This window comes from Meles meles, chromosome 8 (assembly GCF_922984935.1).
Source record: "Meles meles chromosome 8, mMelMel3.1 paternal haplotype, whole genome shotgun sequence".
NCBI lineage: Eukaryota > Metazoa > Chordata > Mammalia > Carnivora > Mustelidae > Meles > Meles meles.
Genome location: NC_060073.1, coordinates 100,781,706 through 100,805,701, shown reverse-complemented (window position 1 = coordinate 100,805,701; position 23,996 = coordinate 100,781,706). Strand labels below are relative to the sequence as shown.

At 39.4% G+C, this 23,996-nt stretch overlaps 2 protein-coding genes across 2 annotated transcripts; both read right to left on the bottom strand.

Moving 5' to 3' along the window:
• Positions 1-427: 427 nt before the first annotated feature.
• LOC123949338 (olfactory receptor 6M1-like) lies at positions 428-23,996 on the bottom strand. Its single transcript, XM_046016748.1, has 3 exons — positions 23,967-23,996; positions 1,689-1,803; positions 428-1,480 (listed from the first exon to the last, which is right to left on the bottom strand). The coding sequence occupies exon 3, from the start codon at positions 1,449-1,451 to the stop codon at positions 504-506; it is 948 nt and encodes a 315-aa protein (XP_045872704.1). The 5' UTR covers positions 1,452-1,480; positions 1,689-1,803; positions 23,967-23,996; the 3' UTR covers positions 428-503.
• Positions 16,552-17,499, bottom strand: LOC123949339 (olfactory receptor 6M1-like). Its single transcript, XM_046016749.1, has one exon. The coding sequence runs from the start codon at positions 17,497-17,499 to the stop codon at positions 16,552-16,554; it is 948 nt and encodes a 315-aa protein (XP_045872705.1).

The window sequence follows — 23,996 nt, the reverse complement described above, 5'->3', positions numbered from 1 at the left end:
GATGAAGTCAACCATCTTGCATCATCCTAATACCTAGAGAAAGCATTAATTTACAATTATCTGTGGTTGCCTTTCTTAGGTCATCTAGATTAAGACTATTAAAGAAAAAGAGAGAGTGGAAACTATGAAGTATTTCCTACTGTACCAATGAGAAAAATGAGAGTTCAGATAGTGTAAGTGTCATGTGACAAAAAGCAATACACCCAGGCTTACAAATCAGGTTTTCTGACTTCGGTTAAGTATTTTTCATTAATTCATGATAAACTCTGTGTGAGACCGTGCAATCATAGGGTTTAAAATGTATTATTTTCTCTATGCTTGAATTGCCTACTCTGGACCTTTACTGTAATACCTTGTTTCTGATGTGCAAGAAGCATTTTTATGTATTCCCACAAATCTTTGACTTTATTGCCTTTAAGCATGCTTTTCTCCACATGGAGTCCAAGTGATGAATATAGTCATTATTAGCACACAAACTTTCAAGCTGTCCTGTGCAATAAGGTTCAAGTTCTCTTGTGCCATAAGGACATAATTTTGTGGATTGTGTCTCTCAAAACTTCTTTTACTTTTTCATTCCTTAGGCTATAAATGAAGGGGTTCAGAAGAGGGGTCACCATTATGGTCATGACAGCTGTCACTTTGTCAAATTCTAGTGAGTGGCTCTGGCTTGGTCTCACGTACATGAAGATGTTGCTCCCGTAGGCAATGGACACAACTGTGATGTGAGAAGCACAGGTGGAAAAGGCCTTCTGACGGCCTTGGGCTGAGGGGATGCGCAGGATGGTAGAGATGATGTAGGTGTAGGACACAATGGTGAATACCAAGGAGGTCAGAAGGACAAAGGAAGATAAGAGGAAACTCATCATCTCAATGAAATGAGTGTCTATGCAGGCCACCTGTAGCAGGGGGGCTATGTCACAGAAAAAATGACTAATTTCTCTATAACAGTAAGGCAATCTGGACACCACAATTATTGGACCCAGTACTGAAAAGAAGGCTCCTACCCAGCAGCCTAGAACCAGCAGGATACAGACCCTGCTGTTCATGATGATGGTATAGCGCAGGGGGTTACAGATGGCCACATAGCGGTCAAAGGACATCACCACCAGGAGGATAAACTCCACTGTCCCCAAGAAAAAAAAGAAATATATTTGGGAGATGCAGCCCACAAAAGTTATGGTCTTCTTGTCCTCTAGGAGACAAGCTAACAGCTTTGGGGTAACTGAGGTAGTGTATGAAATGTCCAAAAAAGACAAATTACTGAGGAAGAAGTACATTGGGGTTTGGAGGCGATTATCAGCCCAGATTAAGGAAATGATGACAGTATTTCCCATTAGAGTTAGCATGTAAGTAAACAGGAGGACCACAAAGAGGGAGATCTGAAGCTTTGGGATCATAGGGAAGGCAGTCAGGATAAATTCAGTCACTGTGGTCTGATTCCGCATATCCATCGCATGCAATATCAGTGGGCAGCACGTCTCTGAAAAAAAAAAATTATGGAGAAGAAAATTAGCAAAAATAAGTTTTCAACTCTCAATTCGGTGCTAAAGATGAAGTAGTAAAAGCTTTGGATGAAGAGTCAAGAGTCATTTCATTCACTGTAAAACATGTAGGACCCTGGGTAAATGACACGACTTCTTCTCACCCCAGAATTCTCATATTTAAAATTTTTGGTTGAATGAAATTACCTCTGTGGTACCATTAAACTCTGATCTTCATGATGGTTTTTCTCTCTGACCCAGTGTTCCTTCCCCTCTCCCTTTCATTCTTCCTGGTCTCCTGTTTCCCAGGTAAGTTCTGTGCCTGTGAAGAGAGAATACTTAACTGAGAATCCAGACAGTCAAGATGCAAAAGGAGAAAGGGAATGTTAATAAAAGTTGAGTTCCTTTTCTCCACGGAGCAAGTAGGTATACGATGTATGCTTCATCATTTGCAAAAGCTATTTCATGCATTTGAAAACATCCTTTGGGAAAATGATCATTGTTCTTTGCAATGTCATGTGTATGGCAGCTTCCAAGAGAATAACAGATCTTTCACCTCCCATTCCCCACCTGCGCATGTTTTACAGGTCCTCTTCTATAGGTCTCTTATACCTTATATTCTTTTCAGCACTGGAACATGAGTCTGTTATTAGTAGTGCAAGAAAGTGGATGCAGATGGGTGGTGTTTGGAATGCTCCTCTCGGAATAGTGCTCAACCTTGGTGACCCTCTAGTGCATGCTTGTGTAACTCTGTTGAAGCTGTGTCCTTGGGTGTTTTATTTCCTGCCCAATCCTTTTTTTATGTGCAAATGACCAATTCATGAACCTGAGCTAGGATCCCTCTGGGTTTGAAGCCACCGAGTTCCTCCTGAAAGGAAATCATTTTCCCCAGGCACTCTGTCTGGGAAAAGTAACTCCTAGCAGCCTTTTTTGCCTTAAAGACTCCCCCCTTTCTTTTCCTGAATGATGTTCCATTTGAAAAGTTTTCTGTGACGTTTCTGGCCCTTGTAGTTGCTCATTATTTGTATTTCTCATTCATTTATTCCAGAAGTCAATTGCTTTTAAGTTATCAAAGACCTCAAAGGGGCTGATCTATTGAAATAGAGTCTTGTACTGTCAGTTGCCTTGCACCATAAATATTGTGATATTCACCCTCCCCCCACTGCTCCTGCACCCAGGTCATACACTTCCTGACTGATCACTACAGCACAAAAAGACATAACCATATCAACCATATCTGGCTGGATGCGTGTTAACACATCCAGATGAGGTCTAACATAGACCCAGAAGCGAGCATAGTCTGTGGACAAGTGGAAATCCTTTAAAATCCCTTTCATTTCCCCCTTCCCGCCTTCCTCACTGCCCCCACTGGAGAGGAGCAGGTGTCAACGCAGACAGAGGTGGAGTCTCCCGCAGCTTCCAATCATCTGTCCCCCTGTTCCTTCCATTTATCTCGCCAATTGTTTCCCAACCTCCCCAAAGTCCTCCATTTTCCTTCCTGGGTATTTCTTCTTTGATGACGCTGAGAGGAGCTTGATTTCCCCCCTTGTGTAGTAAGTTAGACAGGTTGAGATCTGCAAGAGCTCGGTGCCATTTTTAAACAAGATTCTGGGATGGCCAAACACAAATGGAGTTGCTGTTGGCCGTGGTTGCAATGGGGTCATATAGGAATGGAAGAAAAGGCATCAAGAGCTCTCTGTTCTGCTGTATTTGGGTCAAATAAACTCTGAGAAGAGGGAAAGATGTAGCCTTGCTCTACTAGGGGAGTTGCTTAACTTCATGATAGTGGAGAACAAGCTGGCCTTGTGTTGGTATTCTCTAAATGACCTCCGTGCCCTGCCGAGCCCATCCTGTCTTGGGGGAAAGGATCTGGATTATGACAATTTGCGTCTAAGAATTTAATTATAACCTTGCCATGTTAAGGCTTTCATTTTGGGGGAGGATTGTTCTTCATTACCATTTGTGGGTCCTTAAAATGTGGCATTCAGGGGAGCCTGGGTGACTCAGTGGGTTAAGCCTCTGCCTTCGGCTCAGTTCATGATCTCAGGGTCCTTGGATCAAGTCCCACATCGGGTTCTCTGCTCAGCAGGGAGCCTGCTTCCCCTCTCTCTCTGCCTGCTTGTGATCTCTCTCTCTCTCTCTCTGTCAAATAAATAAATAAATATCTTTTTTCAAAAAGGTAGCATTCATTTGCACACTGGAACATTTCAAGATTCCAGATTTAGTCAGAAAAATGGGGACTAATGGAAGAGAACTTGTATGGCCACTGTAGCGTTGGATCTTCCATGACACTCCTAAGCATCGTGTCTTGTGTTTTCTAAAATGAGGATGACGACAGGGACAGACTGAGGTCGTCAGCTAGATTCTATGTCTACAGTGATGTATGTGGACTTGGTGTTCAGTACATGTTTGTTAAGAACATCGGGATGGGGAAGGAGGAACAGAAAGGACTGAGATGTGGTGGTGGGGGTGGGGATTAGAGATATTTTGGGATCTTTGCTGCTGTCAGTAAAATGTGACAAAGCTCAATTGCAAGCTGAGTACATTAAAGACTTTCATTTACATACTTAGAGTAAAGCTATCATACTTGACAGCTGCCTTCACTATAATTTTGAAGAGAACAGTAGTTACACTTTAATTCATAAAATATACATGTAAACAAATTCAGTGAGACTCAGACTGCTTAACATATAAATATGGATAATTGCATAATAAAGTATACTTACCTCCTACTCTCTCTAGCACGCTTTGTGTTTTCTCTATTCGGGTATATTAGGAAACTCAAACTTTGGGGTTTTTTTTTTTTCCATACTGCATTCCCTCTGTTTTTCTGTCAGTTCTGTGACTCCTTCAGTGTTGAATTCTGAGTAAATCTCAGTCCTAGTCTGAGACTTTTCCGCGTGTGGTAACTAATCCCCCTTTCCAAACCACACCAAATGGTTATTCAGTGTTTGCTTACGGAGTCCATCCTTCTTCCTCTGAATGAAAAAACTGTCCTTTTCCATAACGCCTGTGGCTTTTTCTCAGTTCTTTTTCAGATGCCCACAGCAAAGGTGAAGTCTGGACTTACACCAGGAAGAAGCCCAAGCGTTACAGCATCTCTTCACGTTTCCTGTGGCCCACCCAGTGTACCTGAACCTCAGAACATTGCTCTGAGTTCCAAGTCCCATGTGTTCTGTTGCACGTAGTGGTCAGGAAGGGCAGAGCAGCGAGGCTTGGTGGTGAATGGAGGAGTCACCGCAGCCAGATCTAGAGCAGGTCCCCTGACTTCTAGTCTGGGAAAAGTGGCCGAATGCTGCCCAAATTTCAGCTGGGTTTTTTCTTCTTTCTTCGCTTCAGGAATGTAACTTTCGTGTTTCAGTGAATTTCAAGTTCTTCTGTGGATCCTTCCTGACTGTCAGAAGAATTCATGTTTGCACGCACTGAAACCTCTCTCTAAACTGTCACCCTTGCTTAGGTGACCCCTGCTCATTCATCAGGCGTCCCGTGACTTGACTTCACGCAGCACCAGCTTCACTTACTCTCTGCAGGGAACAACCTGACTCTGCCTCTACGAAAGTGCTTACATGGGGTGAACCGCGATGTTTAATGAGATCCGGCGCTCACCTTCTGAGACTTGGCTTACAGTGGCACCTGGGACTATGGCATAAAAAAAGGTTGATGATTATTACTGCAGTCAGAACGTCAGAGTGGCAGTAACTACTCACAGTTAGAAAGTTAGGGTCTCCTGGGACACACTCTTGGTTGTTTATTTGATTATTTAAAGAGAAACTTAGAGAGCTGCTTTAAAGCATCAGGAAAGTAGAAACGTGGAGAGTTTAAAACGTGTTTTTTTTCCAAAATGATCGTCATGTATTGAAATAAGCTTTAAGCAGCTTTCCACAAAGAGATCCTTTACATAGATTGGTATGCCTGTGTCCGTATTTTCAGTCCATTGTATTGATGTACAAGGTGCACATGATGGACAATTTAAGGGTAGAGTTGGTGGAGTTTTGACACCTGTGTCCCTTCACGTAGCCACCAGCACCACTATGATGGTTTACAATATTTCCGTTTTCTTAGAAACTGTTGTGCTCTCTTGTAGCAAATGCTCTCCTCTCCCCTACCTCAGCCCCTGATAACCACTGATGTGTTTCCTGTCAGGGTAATTTCCATTTTCTTGCATTTTCTATAAATGCAGTCTTACTTCCTGCAGTCTTTTGTGTTTGTTTTCTTTCACTTAATCAGATACTTTGAAATTAATCCATGTGTTTCAGGTGTCTGAACTCTCTTCCTTTGTATTATGGAGGATTCTTTATTATGTAGCTTGTACAGATCGCATTTTTTTATTCACCAGATGATAAACACTTGAGTTGTTTTTAGTATTTGGCTATTATGAATAAAGTTCCTCTGATCAGCTGGGTTCATGGTTTTATGTGAATATTTGTTTTTATTTCTCTTGGATACATTCCTAGAAGTAGAATTACTATGTCTTTATGGTAAATATATGTTTAACTATATAAGAAACTGTCATGATATTTTCCAAATTTATTTTCATTTCCTTTTCATCTTATTGTTTTTTTTTTTTTTTGTAGTTCCCTATGTCTTTCTTCCTCCCTTGCTGTCTTACTTTGTGAATTGATTATTTTCCACAGCAGTGTGCCTTGATTCCCTTCTCTTTGTCTCTAGGGTATCTGCTGTTGGTTTTTGCTTTGTGGTTACAGTGAAGCATCCATAAAATACAGTTTGATCTGTCTGTTTTGTGCTGATAATAATAACTCTGATCTCATATAAAAACTCTATCCTTTTATCGCCCCCCCTCCCCACATTGTATGGTTTTGATGTCACAACATACAGTTGATCCTTGAACAACATACGAGTTAGGGCACTGACCTGCACAGTTGAAAATTCATGTAAAACTTTTGACTCTCTCAAAACTTAGTACTCTTAGCTTTCTGTTGACCAGAAGCTTTACCAATAACAGAAAGTATTAATTAATACCATTTTACTTATGTATTATATACTGTATTTTTACAATAATGTAACTAGATGAACAAAAATGTTATTAAGAAAGTATACAGGAAGAGAAAATACATTTATAGTACTGTATTTATGGAAAACCATATAGAAATGGACTTGTGTAGATAAAACTCATGTTGTCCAAGGGTCAGTTGTATATCTATTATTAACAAATTATTATAGCTATAGTTTTTTTTTTTAAAGATTTTATTTATTTAAGAGGGAGAGAGCACGTGTGTGAGTGGTGGTAGGGGCAGAGCAAGAGGGAGAGAATCTCCAGCAAATTCTGTACCAAGAATGGAGTGGGGCTGGATCCTAACACCCCAAGATCATGACCTGAGCTGAAACCAACTGAGCCATCCATGCTCTTCGCCATTGTTATTTTTAATATATTTTTTAACTTACATAGTAAGGTTCAGTGATCAACAAACCACCATATTTTAGTAATATTGCTTATGTTTTACTCCTGAACATGTCAAATTCATTTACTTCTATGGTCTTTGGTTTTAGCCTCATTGTGGATATCCTGAATCGCTTTCTCCTGACTTTTCCATCGCTCACTTATTGTTAAATTTCAAAATAAATGTTATTTCCTCTAACCACTCAATCTGAAGTTTCCTCAGTCATTTTCAGTCAGTTCACGCTGATTCAGTTCTCTGTGTAGCATTAGTCATCACTTGATATTTTCTAATTTATTTATTTAAGTCCTCCCTCTAGCTATTTACCTGAACCTAGTAGGCTCACTGAGAACAGAGTGTTTCTTGTATTCTTTGCTGAGCACCCCCAGTGCCTGGGAAAGTGCCTGGCACATTTAGGTTCTAAATAAATACTTTTTGGGTGCTGGGTGGCTCAGTCGTTAAGCATCTGCCTCTGGCTCAGGTCATGATCTCAGGGTCCTGGGTTTGAGCCCCGAATCAGGCTCCCTGCTCTTTGGGAAGCCTGCTTCTCCCTCTCCCATCCCCTCTGCTTGTGTTTCCTCTCTCACTGTTTCTCTTTCTGTCAAATACATAAAATCTTAAAAAATTAATAAATAAAAATAAATATTTTTTGACCAGATGATTAAATACATGTTCATTAAATGTAGTTAACTGATGTTCAGACCTAGCAATACTGCAACAGATTAGAGGAAATACCGCCTTCATGGAATTCGCAGAGAGATGATGAGAAAATTCAAGGAGTATTGTGGGACTGAGAGAGGGAGGAAAGTTTTATGGGAGTGTTAGACAAGAATGCTGTCAGAGGGGAGGTAACCACTCTTGAAGGATAAGGAATATGTTTTTAGGCAGATTAGTGGTACTAGCGCTAGAAGGAGACATTTATGTCAAAACAAACAGAATTTTATAAAAGACTTTGAAGTGGGGTGTCTGGATGGCTCAGCGGATGAACGTCTGCCTTCAGCTCAGGTCCTGATCCCAGGGTCCTGGGATCCTGGGATCCTGGGATCCCCACAGGATTGAGCAGGGAAGCCTGCTTCATCCTCTCCTTTGGCCTTTCCACCCTACTTGTGCTCTCTCTCTCTCCCAAATAGATAAATAAAATAAAATAAGAAAGACTTTGAAGGGCATGGAGCATCTGGGGACTTCAAGTTATTTGGTGGTACTGGCGAGGCTGACACAGGTGAGGGACAGATATAATGACCTTATATGACATATTGTGAGAGGTCATTTGGAACCACTGAGAACATGCTATTTGATCATCTCTGTTTTTTAGAAAGTCTATGGAGGGTTACTTAGATGGAGATAAGTCTAGACATAGGGAGATTGGTTAGTAGGCCTTTCCAATAATCCCATGATGTATATAATAAAGGCTTTGATTTTTGAAATGTAATAATGGTGAAGAGGAGAAAACAGTTTTGAAGGATAGGAAGCAAAATAAAGGGCCTGACCAATCGTTATGGGCACTGAGGAAGGAGTCTATGATTTACTCCAGTTTCTGGCATAGATGAGCAGATAGCTTTTGGTGGCTTTTAAAATTATTCAGAAATTCTTGGTTAAACACACAATGTGTCACGTAGCTTCAGCTTCTCTCTCGGTGTGCTGCTTTGCACATGGAACCAAAATACGTCCAAATAATCACAAATAATGAATTCTTTCAGAAGTTTATGGAATTGTCACTTGAGGTGAGGTGGGGCCCTGATTATCATGATAATGATCGTTTGAAGATGAGTGAGATTATGATTTTTCTGTATCATTCCAATTTTAGTATATGTGCTGCCGAAGCGAGCACGAGATTATGATTTTTTTAATGAATTTCACTTCTGTCCCAAAGCTATGATTTATTTGCATTGGGTATGGGGCCTAGAGTCCCAGATGAATTACTGAATTCTTTAGTTACTATGACCATTTAGAGACGTTTCCACTAAATTGTTACAGGGGGAAGTAGTCTGAAAATAGTGAATGTTGTAATCAACTCACTTTGGCTCAACACATTTCCCTCTGGGTTAATTTGCAAACTTTGAACTTAAGGAAAAGGAAATTCCATAGGACATTTAACTATTCTAACAAAGCAGGATGAACAATTGGTTTTTTTAAAAAGGAGGAAATTTTAGATATTTACTCCTACTCCTAAAATGGATATCGAGGGGCACTTGGGTGGTTCAGTGGGTTAAACCCTCAGCCTTCAGCTCAGATCATGATCCCAGGGTCCTGGGATCGAGCCCTAAATTGGGCTCTCTGCTCAGCAGGGAGCCTGCTTCCCCCTCTCTCTGCCTGCCTCTCTGACTACTTGTGATCTCTCTCTCTCTGTCGAATAAATAAATAAATTCTTTAAAAAAATGGATATCGAATTGGAGAGTATGAATTACAGAGTTTAAAACAGATTGAATAAAATAAAAATAATTTCATTATTTATATACCAAGTATGGGAATCACTTCTTAGATACACACCCACGCATCAGTATGGAAATGAATTTAATCTCTTTCAAAAAATGCCTATCCAAATATTTTTAAACTAACATTTATGCGTCCTGAGCACAGAAAATGCAGGAAATGTAGAAAAGTAGAATGTTAAAAAAAAATATCGCCCAATGGCAAAAATGCGTGGAAGGGAGTGGGAGGTACAGTCTACCAGTAATGGAATGAGTTAATCAAGGGCATTAAAGGTACAGCATAGGGAATATAGTCAGGGCTACGGGAATAGTGTTGTATGGTGACAGATGGTAGTTACCCTTGTGGTGAGTACAGCATAAACGTGCAAACTTCTTGAATCACATGTTATACACCTGAAACTAAAATGTAACATCGTGTATCAACTGTACTTCAATTAAAACAAAAAGTCACCTAGAATATCAGCCAGATTAACCAGCATTAACCATTTGGAATATTTTCTTTCAGCCTCTGAGAGATTGTAAAGTGTAAAATAACTATGAATAAATTAAGACTTTTTGAAAATCCCTTTCCTAACTATTTACATATTTATCCTTATAGGCTTTCCTTTGTAAGCCTGTCCCTTCTTATGTGAACATCCTTTCCCCTCCTCCAAACCTCCACTGTGTAAGCTGAACAGAATGTAGGTCTTCTTAAAGCAAATATGACCATCCTGGACGTTTAAATATTTGACTGAAATCAGTTACTGCTACTTGGATTCAATCTTTACCAGGATGTCAAATACATATGCATAAAAAAAACTATTAACATACAAATAATCTCAACTTAGCCTTTTAATGTATAGGATATAAGCTTATGTTCTCCAAGAGACTTGGGGTGGCTGACAGTCTGCTCTCTTATAAACTAATGATAGTGGTAAGCAGTGGAGAGAAAAAACAAAGTGAAAAAGACATTCCAAAAGTAGTAACTGATTTTATAACTGGCAAGTTTAGGTAACAATATTATAATGATGATAATGATGATGATGATGATGATGCATTTTTTGAGGGAACAGTGGTGTTAAAATTTGACTGCAAACTGTAATTAAATATGTATCAGTGTTAATTTACTATTCATTTTATTAAATTACACATAAATATTTATCTTAAATCACTTTTCTTTGTTTTTTTAATGTTTCAAGTTTTATTTATTTAAAAATTAACATATAATGTGTTATTAGCCCCAGGGGTACAGGTCTGTGAATCACCAGGTTTACACATTTCACAGCACTCACCATAGCACATACCCTCCCCATACTACATCTTCTTTATCCATTCATCTGTTGATGGACATTTGGGCTCTTTCCATAGTTTGGCTATTGTGGACATTGCTGCTATAAACACTGGGGTGCAGGTGCCCCTTCGGATCACTACATTTGTATCCTTTGGGTAAATACCCAGTAGTGCAATTGCTGGGTCTTAGGGTAGCTCTATTTCTAATTTTTTGAGGAACCTCCATACTGTTTTCCAGAATGGCTGCACCAGCTTGCATTCCCACCAGCACTGTAAGAAGGTTCCCCTTTCTCTGCATCCTCACCAACACCTGTTGTTTCCTGTGTTCTTAATTTTAGACATTCAACAGATTTCTGTACATTGATTTTGTATCTTGCAACTTTATTGAACTTCTGTACCAGTTCTATCAATTTTTTGGTTGGAGTCCTTTGGGTTTTATACATAGAGTATCATGTTACCTGCAAATAGCAAAAGTTTGACTTCTTCTTTCCCTATTTGGATGCCTTTTATTCTTTTTGTTGTCTGATTTCTGAGGCTAGGAATTCCAGTACTATGTTAAATAACCATGGTGAGAGTGGACATCCCCGTCTTGTTCCTGACCACAGAGGAAAAGCTCTCAGTTTTTCCCCTTGAGGACGATGTTAGCTGTGGGTCTTTCATATATGGTCTTCATTATGTTGAGGTATGTTCCCTCCATCCCTACTTTGTTGAGGGTTTTTTTAATCAAGAATGGATGCTATACTTTGTCAAATACTTTTTCTGCATCTATTAGGAGATTCATGTGTTTTTTATCCTTTCTTTTATTAACATGGCGTGTCACACTGATTGATTTGTGAATACTGAACCACTCTTGCAGGCCGGGAGTAAATCCCACTTGATAGTGGTGAAGTACGTTCTTTTAATTTACTATTGGATTCAGTTTGTTAGTATCCTGTTGGGAAATTTTGCATCCATGTTTGTTAGGAACATTGGTCTATAAAACTCCTTTTTGGTGGGGTCTTTGTCTGTTTTGGAGTCAAAGTAATGTTGGTATGGTAGAATGAGTTTGGAAGTTTCCCTTCTATTTCTATGTTTTGGAACAGTTTGAGAATAGGTATTAACTTTTCTTTAAGTGTTTGGTAGAATTCCCCTGGTAGCCATTTCGCTCTGGGCTTTTGTTTATTGGGAGATTTTTGATTACTGATTCAATTTCTTTGCTGATTATCACTCTGTTCAAATTTTCTATTTCTTCCTGTTTCAGTTTTTGTATTTTATATGTTTCTAGGAATTTATCTATTTTTTCCAGATTGCCATTTGTTGGCATATAATTTTTCATAACGATCTCTTGTAATTGTATTTCTGTGGTGTTGGTTGTAATCTCTCTTCTCTTATTCATGATTTTACTCATTTGGGTCCTTTCTCTTTTCTTTTTGATAAGTCTGGCGAGAGGTTTTCCTGCTTTCATTAATCCTTTCAAAGAACAAGCTCCTGGTGTCATTAATCTATTCTACTATTTTTTGTTTGTTTGTTTCTGTATCATTTGTTTCTGCTCTAATCTTTATTATTTCCCTTCCAATGACTTTAGGCTTTATTTGCTATTCCTTTTCTAACTCCTTTAGGTGTAAGATTAGGTTGAAGGTTTGAGATTTTTCTTGCTTCTTGATATAAGCCTGTACTGCTATATACTTCTCTCTTATGATCATTTTTGCTGTATCCCAAAGGTTTTGGATTGTCCTATTTTCATTCTCACTTGCTTCCATGTATTTTTTTTTAAATTTCTTCTTTAATTGCCTCATTGACCCAGTCATTTTTTGAGAGAAAGTTTTTTAACCTGCATGTTTTTGTGATCTTTCCAATTTTTTTCTTGTCATTGACTTCAAGTTTCATAGTGTTGTAGTTAGAAAATAGCATTGTATAATCTCAGTCTTGTTGTATTTGTTGAGGCCGGGTTCATGACCCAGTGTGTGATCTATCCTGGAAATATTCCATGTATACTTGAAAAGAATATGTAGTTTTCTGCTTTATGACAAATGTTCTACATGTGTCTGTCAAGTCCATCTGGTCTAGTGTGTCATTCAAAAAAATTCAAAATTCAAAAAGCTATTGTTTCCTTGTTGATTTTCTGCTTAGATGATCTGTCCATTGATGTAAGTGGGGTGTTAAAGCCCCCTGCTATGATTATATTATTATCAGTGAGTTCCGTTTTTATCTCTTAAAGATTTATTTATTTATTTATTTGACAGAAAGAGAGAGAGAGAAAGATCTCAAGTAAGCAGAGAGGGAGGCAGAGGGGGAGGGGGAAGCAGGCTCCCTGCCGAGCAGACAGCCCGATGTGGGGCTCGATCTCAGGATCCTGAGATCATGACCTGAGCTGAAGGCAGAGGCTTGACCCACCGAGCCACCCAGGTGCCCCAGTGGGTTCTTTATGTTTGTTATTAATTGTTTTATATATTTGGATGCTCCTAAGTTGGGGGCATAAATATTTACAATTGTTAGATCTTCTTGATGGATAAACACTTTAATTATGATATAGTGCCTTCTTCACTTCTTGTTACAGTCTTTGGTTTAAAATCTAGTTTGACTGATACAAGTATGATTACTCTGGCTTTCTTTTGCCATCCCTGAGAGTGATAGATGGTTCTGCATCCCCTCACTTTCAGCCTCCAGGTGTCTTTAGGTCTACAATGAGTCTCTTGTAGGCAGCATATAGATGGGTCTTGTTTTTTTTTTTTTTTTTAATGCATTCAGATACCCTATGTCTTTCAATTGGAACATTTAGTCCATTTACATTCAAAGTGATTTTTAATATGAATTTAGTGCCATTGTATTATACCCATAAAGTAATTATTCCTGGAGATTTTCTCTGTTTTTTTCTAGTCTTTGTTGCTTTTGCTTTTTCTTTCCCACTCAAAGAGTTTCCTTTAATATTTCTTGCAGGGCTGGTTTAGTGGTCACAAATTCCTTTAGTTTTTGTTTGTCTGGGAAACCATCTCTCCTTCTATTCTGAACGATAGCCTGGCTGGATAAAAGATTCTTGGCTACATATTTTTCCCACTCAGCACTTTGAGTATATCATGCCAGTCACTTCTGACCTGCCAAGTTTCTGTGGCTAGGTCTGCTGCCCCCTCCTTTGTCTTTCCTTGTAAGTATTTCTTTTCCCTTGTTGTTTTAGGCCTTTCCCCCCCTTATCTCTGTATTTTGCAAATTTTACCACAAAATGTCTTGCTTGCTGTTGGCCAGCTTTGATTTTGATGGGAGTTCTCTGTGCCTTCTGGATTTGGATGTCTGTTTCCTTCTCCAGGTTAGGGAAATGTTCATCTGTAATTTCCTAAAAGCAAACTTCTACGTATTTTTTTCCCTCTCTTCTTAATCTGGGACTCCTATGATATGAATGTTATTATGCTTTATGGAGTCACTGAGTTCCCTAAGTCTACATTTGTGATCCAATATTTTTCTTTTCCTCTTTTTTCAGCTTCATTATTTTTCATAATTTTATCTTCATATAATTGACATTTATCTACTTCTTCCACGCTTGTGGTCATTATATTCAGTCAGTTTTGCATCTCAGTTATAGCATTTTTTAATTTTGGTCTGACTAGTTTTTACGTCTTTTATCTCTGCAGTAAGAGACTCTCTGGTGTCTTCTATGCTTTTCCTAAGCACAGCTGATATCATCATGATTGTTGTTTTCAATTCTGGATCAGGCATATTACTTACATCTGATGCAATGAGACCCCTGGCCATGACCTTTTCTTTTTCTTTCTTTTGGGATGAATTTCTTCATCTTGGAACTTTGTCAAGGTCTCTTTCTTCTTCTTCTGCCTGTTATGTTTCCTGCTGTTGAGAGTAATGCTGAGAGAGAAGGGGTCCTATCCTGTCCAGAGCCTGGTCCTTCAGGAAGTGTCTCTGAGGTATGTTGTGTGTATTCTGTGGCTGCATTTTGGCTGCTCTTTCCTTCAGGTCAGGCTTTGCAGAGTTTCTCTTTGCCTGCCATGGGGAATGTTTGGACCTTGTCCAGAGTGTGGTGAGTTTTAACTAGGTAAGCTCTGGTCTGCTTGTTGAAAGAGGCCTGATCCTATTTTCACTAGAGCTGAAGGTTTGCAGCCAGTGCATGGTCAGTAAGCTTGGTTGCGTGTGTGTGGGGGGGACACTTACCCTCATACAGAAGCACCCACATTGTGTGGGGAGGAGGGGCTTGGCATATGTGGCTCCGGTCTCCACTGTGGGCAGTGTGCTGCTCACTGGAGATCGTCCACGCTGATGGGTGGAGGGAGAAAAATGGTGCCAACCCACTCTCATGTCCCCAGAGAAGGGTGTTTGCACCCATGCCGTCCACGAAGCCCTCACAGAGGAGCAAACAATTTACCCTCTTGTGTCCTGCAGATTGTTGCCTTCACCCTGTCTGTGTTCAGGCCATCTGCCCACCTGGCAGCTCAGTGCACCTGTATTTTGAAACTCAGCTGGCATGAGTTTCAAAACTCCAAATTTTAGGGATCTGCCATGGCATGGATCCATGCTGCTCCTCTAGGGGTGGGTCTTACCACGCTGGGTCTGATGCAGATTTGTCCTAGAGGGTCAGTTGCGCCAATGTGCAGAAACTTGGAGTTTAGAGGGAAGTGCAGCAGGAAAAAAACAAACAAAAAAAACCCCCAAAACCCCCACAAGAGTCAGCATCTAGGTTAACTGCCCTCAACAGGTGTCTCTGCTCCTGTGCTAACAAATAGGGCAGCTCAATGGCACCCACTGGCTCTTGTCCCTGAGAAGTAGTGCCACCTCTCCCAGATGGACTTCAAGAAGGGGAACCATCTCTCCAGTGGGCCAAGGGGATCCTGAGAGCATGCAGTCCACTCCTGGGCCTCTGTCCTCCTTCTCCATAGGAGCACAGCTACACCTGCCAGGCCTCACACTGGCCATGGAAGGAGTTCTAAAACTTCAGACATTGAACTCCACTGGTTGTAAAAACTCATGATAACTAGCCCCTCTTGTTTTCCCAGTCAGTGCTTCTGAAGTGTTTCTTCTGCAATACTCTGTGTCTCTCTGTCTCTCACTTCTCTCTCCATGATCAGGACTCTCTCCCCTATGCATCACTAGTAATCCTCTTACCCCCCAAAGTACATATCTGCAGCTTCTACCTTCCACGATGTGGCCTCTTCTCTCCCTCTAGTTGTGTAGTTTGTTCTTCCAGTCCTCAGGTCAACTTCTTGGGGGATTCAGAATAATTTGATATTATCTAGCTGTGTTCAAGGGACAAGGCAAATATAGGGCCTCCTTTCTACTCTGCCATCTTAACTCCTGTAACAATATTTTCAACGATCACAAAATTGTATGAGAATATCTAGTAAGTGAGAGCAATTGGGTAAATTAGATTGATAAATGAATTCAAACAGATTTCTTTAGGTGTAGGGTCTGAACCTGTGAGCAAAAGACAATACAATTTAAAAAGTGGGCAGTTCCAAAGGAAAAAATCAAAATCAAAGTCGGATTTGGGGAACATATAATCAAACTAAGACTTTACTGGATACAAAGTGTTATAATGACAGATCTACCTGTAAGTCTCTATGGGGCCATTCCTTTTTTATGCTGGCTGGGTTACAAGTGTTCCCATAACTGCTGCCTTCATAGGCCTCTGGCACAAAACTCATAAACAAATATTGGTTGTGCTCAATTATATCTACATGCCAATCCCTGCCATCATTTTACAGTTGGACAACAGGAGGCTTAGAGAAGTCATATAACTAATCTAAGTCCACTGAAATCAGTACCTCAACAAATACTAAACATTAGCTCTTATGATCATGCTTCCATGATCCCATGTTACGATATGCAAAATATTTTAAGGACTGAGTGGACATAGAATTCGTTTTTTTTTCTTCTGATTTTTCATGCTTTACTATCGATGATGTATTTGATGCTTATTTATCCTGCCAACAGATTCTAAGAGTTCACGAGGTGCCATATGAAGAAAGCATAGCTTAGATGCCCTGAAATGGGTTAGAGTCATGTTCCCTTGGAATGTGGCAGAACTATCCTGCTAACTGACTCTCTCAAGACCTCCTTTACCTTTTCATTCCTCAAGCTGTAAATGAAAGGGTTCAGAAGAGGCGTCACCACTGTGGTGAGGACGGCTGTCACTTTGTCAAACTCCAGTGAGTGGCTCTGGCTGGGCCTCATGTACATGAAGACATTGCTCCCATAGGCAATGGACACAACTGTGATGTGAGAAGCACAGGTGGAAAAGGCCTTCTGACGGCCTTGGGCTGAGGGGATGCGCAGGATGGTAGAGATGATGTAGGTGTAGGACACAATGGTGAGTACCAGGGAGGTCAGAAGGACAAGGGAGGATAAGAGGAAGTTTATCATCTCAATGAAATGAGTGTCTATGCAGGCCACCTGTAGCAGGGGGGCAATGTCACAGAAGAAATTACCAATTTCCTCAGTGCAGTATGGCAATCTGGACACCACAATAGTTGGGCACAGTACTGAGAGGAAGGCCCCTACCCAGCAGCCCAGAACCAGCTGGAGGCAGACCCTGCTGTTCATGATGACGGTATAGCGCAGGGGGTTACAGATGGCCACATAGCGGTCAAAGGACATCACTGCCAGCAGGATAAACTCCACTGTCCCCAGAAAGAAGTAGAAATAAATTTGAGTGATGCAGCCAGCAAAAGATATGGTTTTTTTCTCTTCTAAGAGACAAGTTAGCAACTTGGGGGTAATAGTAGTCGTGAACAAAATGTCCAAAAATGACAAATTACTAAGGAAGAAATACATTGGTGTTTGGAGACGATTATCAGCCCATACTAAGGAAATGATGACAATATTTCCTGTTATGGTGAGCATATAAACCAGCAGGAGAATGACAAACAGCAAGATTTGAAGTTCTTGGATGACAGGAAAGGAGACCAATGTGAATTCAGTCAAGGAACTCTGGTTTCTCAGAGCCATTTCTACTGGAGGGATGAAGAAACAAAAGAAGAAAAACAGAATAGTTTAAGATCTCTTCCAAATTTTGCTAGAGAGAACATCCAAGAGCTGGGGTCCTGGTCCTCTCTCTGACTATATTATGTGGCTTCTGGCAAATCAAATTCCTTTGCTTGGCCTCTGTTGCCATCCTCATAGTTGATGAGTTGGGAAAAAAAACAGAACAAAACCTTTCTGTGGTCTCTTTAAACTTTAACTTTTCAATTTCTATTACATGCATATATTTCTTTTCTTTACTTCCTTCCTTACATCCAAATCCATTCAAGCTATCTGATAGGTATCATTAACTGAAATTCACTCAAGTCATTTTGAACATGTTACAATTTAATACTATGGATATCTTAGCTGAGAACCTCATATCAGACTTCACTGAGGAAAAAGAAGCCATCAGAAAAAAATTCCATTATCCTTCCTGTATGGAGGCTGACCAGCATATGATGATCTGAAGGATTCTCTTAAGCAACAACAAAAATTGGATAGGACACACTTTCTGAGACATTGCTGGTTGCATCAAAAGTAGGGGGGAGGTGTCTGGATCCATTTTCTAAGTAACAAAGAAAGAAATAAACGGGAACTGAACTGAGGCCAGGCAGCCAGGGGCCAAAGCTTCGGTGGCTGGAGTTGGAGCATAAAGACCTGGCAGCCGAGATCAAGGTGTCTGGGACCTGAATCAGCCAAGACAGTGGTGAGGGAAGCACAGAGACTGAAACAGCGGGGAACCAAAGCAGATTTGACTTGTACCAACAAGCATCAGTGAGGAGCAGGGTGACCTTGTGATCATGCTGTTATGGAGACATTGCTGTGAATCTTCTAGCATTGGTACATCAGCGAAGCTGGAAAGCAGATCCTGAGACTTCCTCACTGAATCACATCTTTGAGAGGGAGAAGCATCCCTGGATGGGGCATGCCAAGCAATGGGAGAGGAAGCCAATTCCTTCCAGAAGAAAAATCCCCCAAGTTAGGCCCCCAAGAACTCCCTGATAAAAAGAAGAAAAGAACTTTTGGACAAAGATTTCCAAACACTCTAACAATTGCATTACTATAAGTGAGACTAGGAAAAAGAAATAATAGAATAAGAGATTCAGCATAAGGACCACAGAGTTTGGGATTGTTGGATATGCTATTTATTTATTAAAATTAAAAAGATTTATTAAAATCTTTTTTTTAAAAAGATTTTATTTATTTATTTGACAGAGAGATCACAAGTAGGCAGAGAGGCAGGCAGAGAGAGAGGAGGAAGCAGGCTCCCTGCGGAGCAGAGAGCCCGATGCGGGGCTCGATCCCAGCACCCTGAGATCATGACCTGAGCCGAAGGCAGCGGCTTAATCCACTGAGCCACCCAGGCGCCCAGATTTATTAAAATCTTAAAAAAGATTTTATTTATTTATTTGCCAGATAAAGAGAGAGAGAGCGAGCGAGCAAGAGAGAGCACAAGCAGGGAGCCTGATGCGGGACTGGATCCCAGGACCCTGGGCGAAAGGCAGTCACTTAACCAACTGAGCCACCCAGGCATCCCTCGGATAGGTTATATAGTGCACTTATATATGGAATATTTCAAGAAATGTAGGATGTAATTTTATTTATTTATTTATTTATTTTTTTTTTAATTTTTTTTTTTTTTAGGATGTAATTTTAAAAGTGAGAATGTCACAAAAAATATCAAGGCTTTTAAAAAACTACCAAGTTAACTTCTAAAAAGACCCGGTGGAACTTATGGAATTAAAAAAAAAAAAGATTATTGGTGAAGTAATAACTCAATAGTTTCAAGTGAGGTGAGATGAACAATGGATTAAATATAACTTAAAACGCCATGTTGGGGGCGCTGGGGTGGTATAGTCAGTTAAGTGTCCAATTTTTGCTTTTGGCTCAGGTCATGATCTCAGGGGTCTGGAATCGAGGTCTGTGTCAGGATTCACATGCAGCATAGACTCTGCTTGGGATTCCCTCTCCCACTCTCTCTCTAAAATAAATACATACATCTTAAAAACACCACCACAACCACTTTGTGGTACACCTAAAAAAATATAATATTGTGGGTCAACTATATTCAAAAACAAAACCAAAAAACCCTCTCTATCTCTCTTTTTTTCCCCCCAAAGATTTTATTTCTTTATTTGACAGAGATAGACACAGCAAAAGAGGGAACACAAGCAGGCGGAGTGGGGGAAGAAGAAGCAGACTCCCTGCTGAGCAGGGAGCCCAACGTGGGGCTTGATCTCAGGACCCCCAGATCATGATCCGAGCTGAAGGCAGAAGCTTAATGACAGAGCCACCCAGGCTCCCCCCAAAACCCCCTCTTATTAGGTCATCTCATCCACTCTGAAAACAAACAAACAAAAAAACCAGATTAGTAAATAGGAAGATATCTCAAAAGAATTACTCTTTAATGAAACAAAGAGAGATAAACTTGCAAAATATGAATGTTCAAAGGAATGGAATTTTTTTAAAACAACCAAAACAAAATCAGGGAGTGGGAATATTTACATGTGTAGTGTGGTATCCTGCAGGAGAGAACACAGATAGTGAAGATGGATAGTATTTGCAGAGAAACAGTCAGAGCACCAAAGGGAGGCAATGAAAAACAGCAAGAAAAGGCAGATCACTTACATGGGAAAGTAGAATGACTATTGGCTTCAATACAGCTGCAGTGAAAGCCAAAAACAAGTTAAATAACATCTTTAAAGCATGGCAAGAAAGGAACTGCCAACTCACAATGAGATATCCAGTAAAATTATCTCCCATTGTAAAATAAACATATTTCAGATTAAAAACTTCAGGAATTTATTACCAAGGGACAAATTATAAAGTAATTTCTAAATATAATTCAAGCATAAAATAATAGAGATACTTTAAGATATTAAGAGGAAAATAAATAAAATGGTAAACGTGCACATAGATCTAAATAGAAATTCTTTGTCAAAAGTAATAGCAGTGTTGAATTTGTGGAGTTAAGGTAGAATTGGTATATGGGTGATGATAAGATAAAAGTGTGGAGAGGGAAATTGGAGCTGAAGTCCTCATGTATCATTTGAGAGGGGATGAAACGTTTTCTTTTAGGTTTTAAGTTAAATAAGCCCAGTAACTTTTTTAGGATATTCAGGGAAAGAATAGAAACAGAGTAGATAATTTCCAAATTTGTGGAAAGGACAAAGGGAAACAGGGAAGACAAAATTCAGCTATAACAATGATACAAATAAATACCAACAGTCAAAGTAATCCATTAATTAAAGAAAAATTATGGAAAAAGAAACAGAAAATTGGGGAAAATAAAAAATAAAAAGTAAGCTGTAGAGACCAGTTCTAATTTATTAATTATCTCAATAAAGAAGAACGAAACTAAATAAAGACAGATGTAATATTATATTTAAAAAATCCTGCTCTATTCTGTTTATAAGACATACATAAAAGGTAAGAACGTGGAAAAATTGAAAATAGAAGGATTTTTAAAAAAGATTTATCACGGGTACCTGGGTGGCTCAATCAGTTGAGCATCTGTCTGCCTCTTGGTTTTGGCTCAGGTCATGACCTTAAGGTCCTGAGATCGAGCCCCAAGTCGACTTCGTGCTCAGCAGGGAGTCTGCTTGAGATTCTTTCCCCCTGCTGCTTCCCCTGCTCTCTCTCTTTCTCCAATAAGTAAATAAATAAATCTTAAAAAAAAAATTGTCAAACATATGCTAATCCCAAAGAAAGTTAATGTGGCTATGCAAGTGTCCTCCGCTTTTTGAAAGTTCCCATTTGCCACTTCATTCAAGGACAACATACATTGGTACCCGTTTTTGCTATCTTAAAGAAATCCAGAAACCCCACGAATTTGTGTGTGTGTGTTCTGCAGGGAGTCAAGCCATAGCAGTGAGCAGCACCCAAGCAGAGCAGAGAGTGGCGCCACCAAGATTTTCCCCAGGGAACTACACTCAGCATCTCAGCATTGAACTCAAATTTGAGTTAATGTCTGTTTTTTTTTTTTTTTAAAGACTTTATTTATTTATTTGACAGACAGAGATCACAAGCAGACAGAGAGGCAGGCAGAGAGAGAGGAGGAAGCAGGCTCCCCACCGAGCAGAGAGCCCGATGCGGGGCTCGATCCCAGGACCCTGAGATCATGACCCGAGCTGAAGGCAGAGGCTTAAACCACTGAGCCACCCAGGCGCCCCTAATGTCTGTTTTTTAATCTTGATTTATTTTGTGAATCTATTAGCAAGATGTATGCTAAAGGTATCAAAAAAGTCTAAGAGGGGTTATTTTTTGGTCTCTAGGGATGCTTAACAAATTTCCATATAAATTAATGGTAATTCCTTCTTCACTTGACCGTATCTTGGTTTACAAAAGGTTTCATAGGAATCTTATACTTTTGGATAGTGGGGGAACTTGTATTAACAATAGGCAAAATAGACACTAAGACAAAATGGGTCATTTGGAATTAAAAAGACCACTCTGTGATTTTATAAGTTTCAATCCATCATGAACTTATTATGACTCTAATTATGTAGATACCTAATAAACAGCTTTAACACATATAAAGAAAAAAAATCACAGAACAGTAAGAACAAAATATCATCATAGTGCAATATTTTAGTAAATAAATTTATTTTATAATATTTTAAATTTTAAAATATTTGTGTGTATGTGTGTGACAAGCTCAACAAGTCACTGTTTATATGAACAATTCATTAAACACACAAATAACCCAATTTTACATGACTTCTCTTGCTAGTTACTAAGGCATAGCTCTTGCAAAGTTTACTGAAGGATCCTGTGATTGTGTCAGCATTTCCTATAGCCAGATAAACTTGTTCCTTGCTGACTGGACTGTAGACAAAACAGGTAACTGAACTTCTAATGAGTAAAATCTGAAAATAATTAAATACTTTATCTCTTTCAAAATCCAGGTCTCAGTCTCCTTATTAAGGTTTCTATTTTCCTTCATTTCCACTGATCAGCTCATATAAATACAAATTACTCTGAAATCCTTTCATAAGCCCTACATGTCTGAAATTGTGGATGTGTCTTTAAAAACAAATAATTTCTCATTCCCAGTTTTATGTGTAAGCTGAGCCATGTAGTACAGTGGTAAGTGTGTTTGCAGTTGGAAGGCTCCAGTAGGAGTTCCATTGCTGTGATTTCTGCATGTGACTTTAATTTTCTCACTGGTAAATGGAAATGCTGTAGCTATCTTTCGCTTACATTGATAGTAAGGATTGTAATGATGTCAGGTTCTTATCAGCAAACAACTAACGTAACATTGCCTGGCACAAATGTTCAATAAATGTTTTGCTAATAAAACGAAGCAAGACATATAGGACTGGGAACCTTGGATGGGAGTGAGGAGGCACCTAATATGGATAAACCATGGAGAAAAAAAATATATTGTCAACCCCATCTCCGTGAGTAATAAAAATGTAAAAACATTAATATGCAGTGGAGATGTGATAACAGAGATCTCTATGGAACCTGGACTTCTGTCCACAATAAATAAATAAAATCTGTGTGAGGCTTCTAAAAGGATTTGACCTTGCAGCCACACTGCTTTCTCATATGCATGTTTTAGCCTACACTTCTATCATAGCGATAAAAGGGAAGATATTCTTATACCCTGCAGACTATTCAAAACTGATCCCATAAGCATGTGTTTTTTATATTTAAACATAAAAGGAAACTTAATTTTTCAGAATTGTATTTGTTAGATTCCTTTTAAATGTTGAGTGATGAAATTTTTTTTGCCCCCCTCACTTGGATTTCTTGGAAAACTTCATAATATTGGCTGTCCACGGGTCATTACACAAACTTACTGTTTCTTCCTCAGCAAAAGTCAAACCATCTATACTTAGAATCTTTCAACTGTGGGAAATTCACTGCTAATTCATTATCTATTTTCATATTGGTGATTTCTGAGCCTTTGAAAATTCTTTATTAACTTGAGGTAATACTTTTTCCCAGTTACTTCTACCAGTTGGTCCCAGTACTGGCCTGAAGCTTGTTCAGACAAAGCCATTATTCTCTTCTCTTCAAAAGGCCTTGATTTCTACTTCTAGGTTTCAAGTCATAGCTGTGATACTAGCTAACATGCATTGAGTTCTTGGTTTTCTGTGTCAGGCATTGTTACCACTTGAAAGATTTAAGTGGCATCAGAAAGGAATGTGTATCATCCATTTCTTAAATGTAATATTTTCTGGCTAAATTTTAGATTTGCAGCTTTTGTTTCCATACAACCTTTCTGCTTTGAGCTGTTTTTGATAGGTGAGTAGTAAAGCATCCCTATAATGGATTTTGAGGTTATTTTCCTGGCAGTTGTTTTAATTTTTTCAAAGTTCTTCTCTTTCATATGTATAGATTCAACGACCTTCTAAGAAAGTAATAGGTATTGTCATGATCTACATTTTGCCCACAAAAAGAAAAAAAAAAGAAAAGAAATTTATAGAAGTTGAATCACTTACCTAGAGTCTCATAGCTAGTGTGTGGCAGAG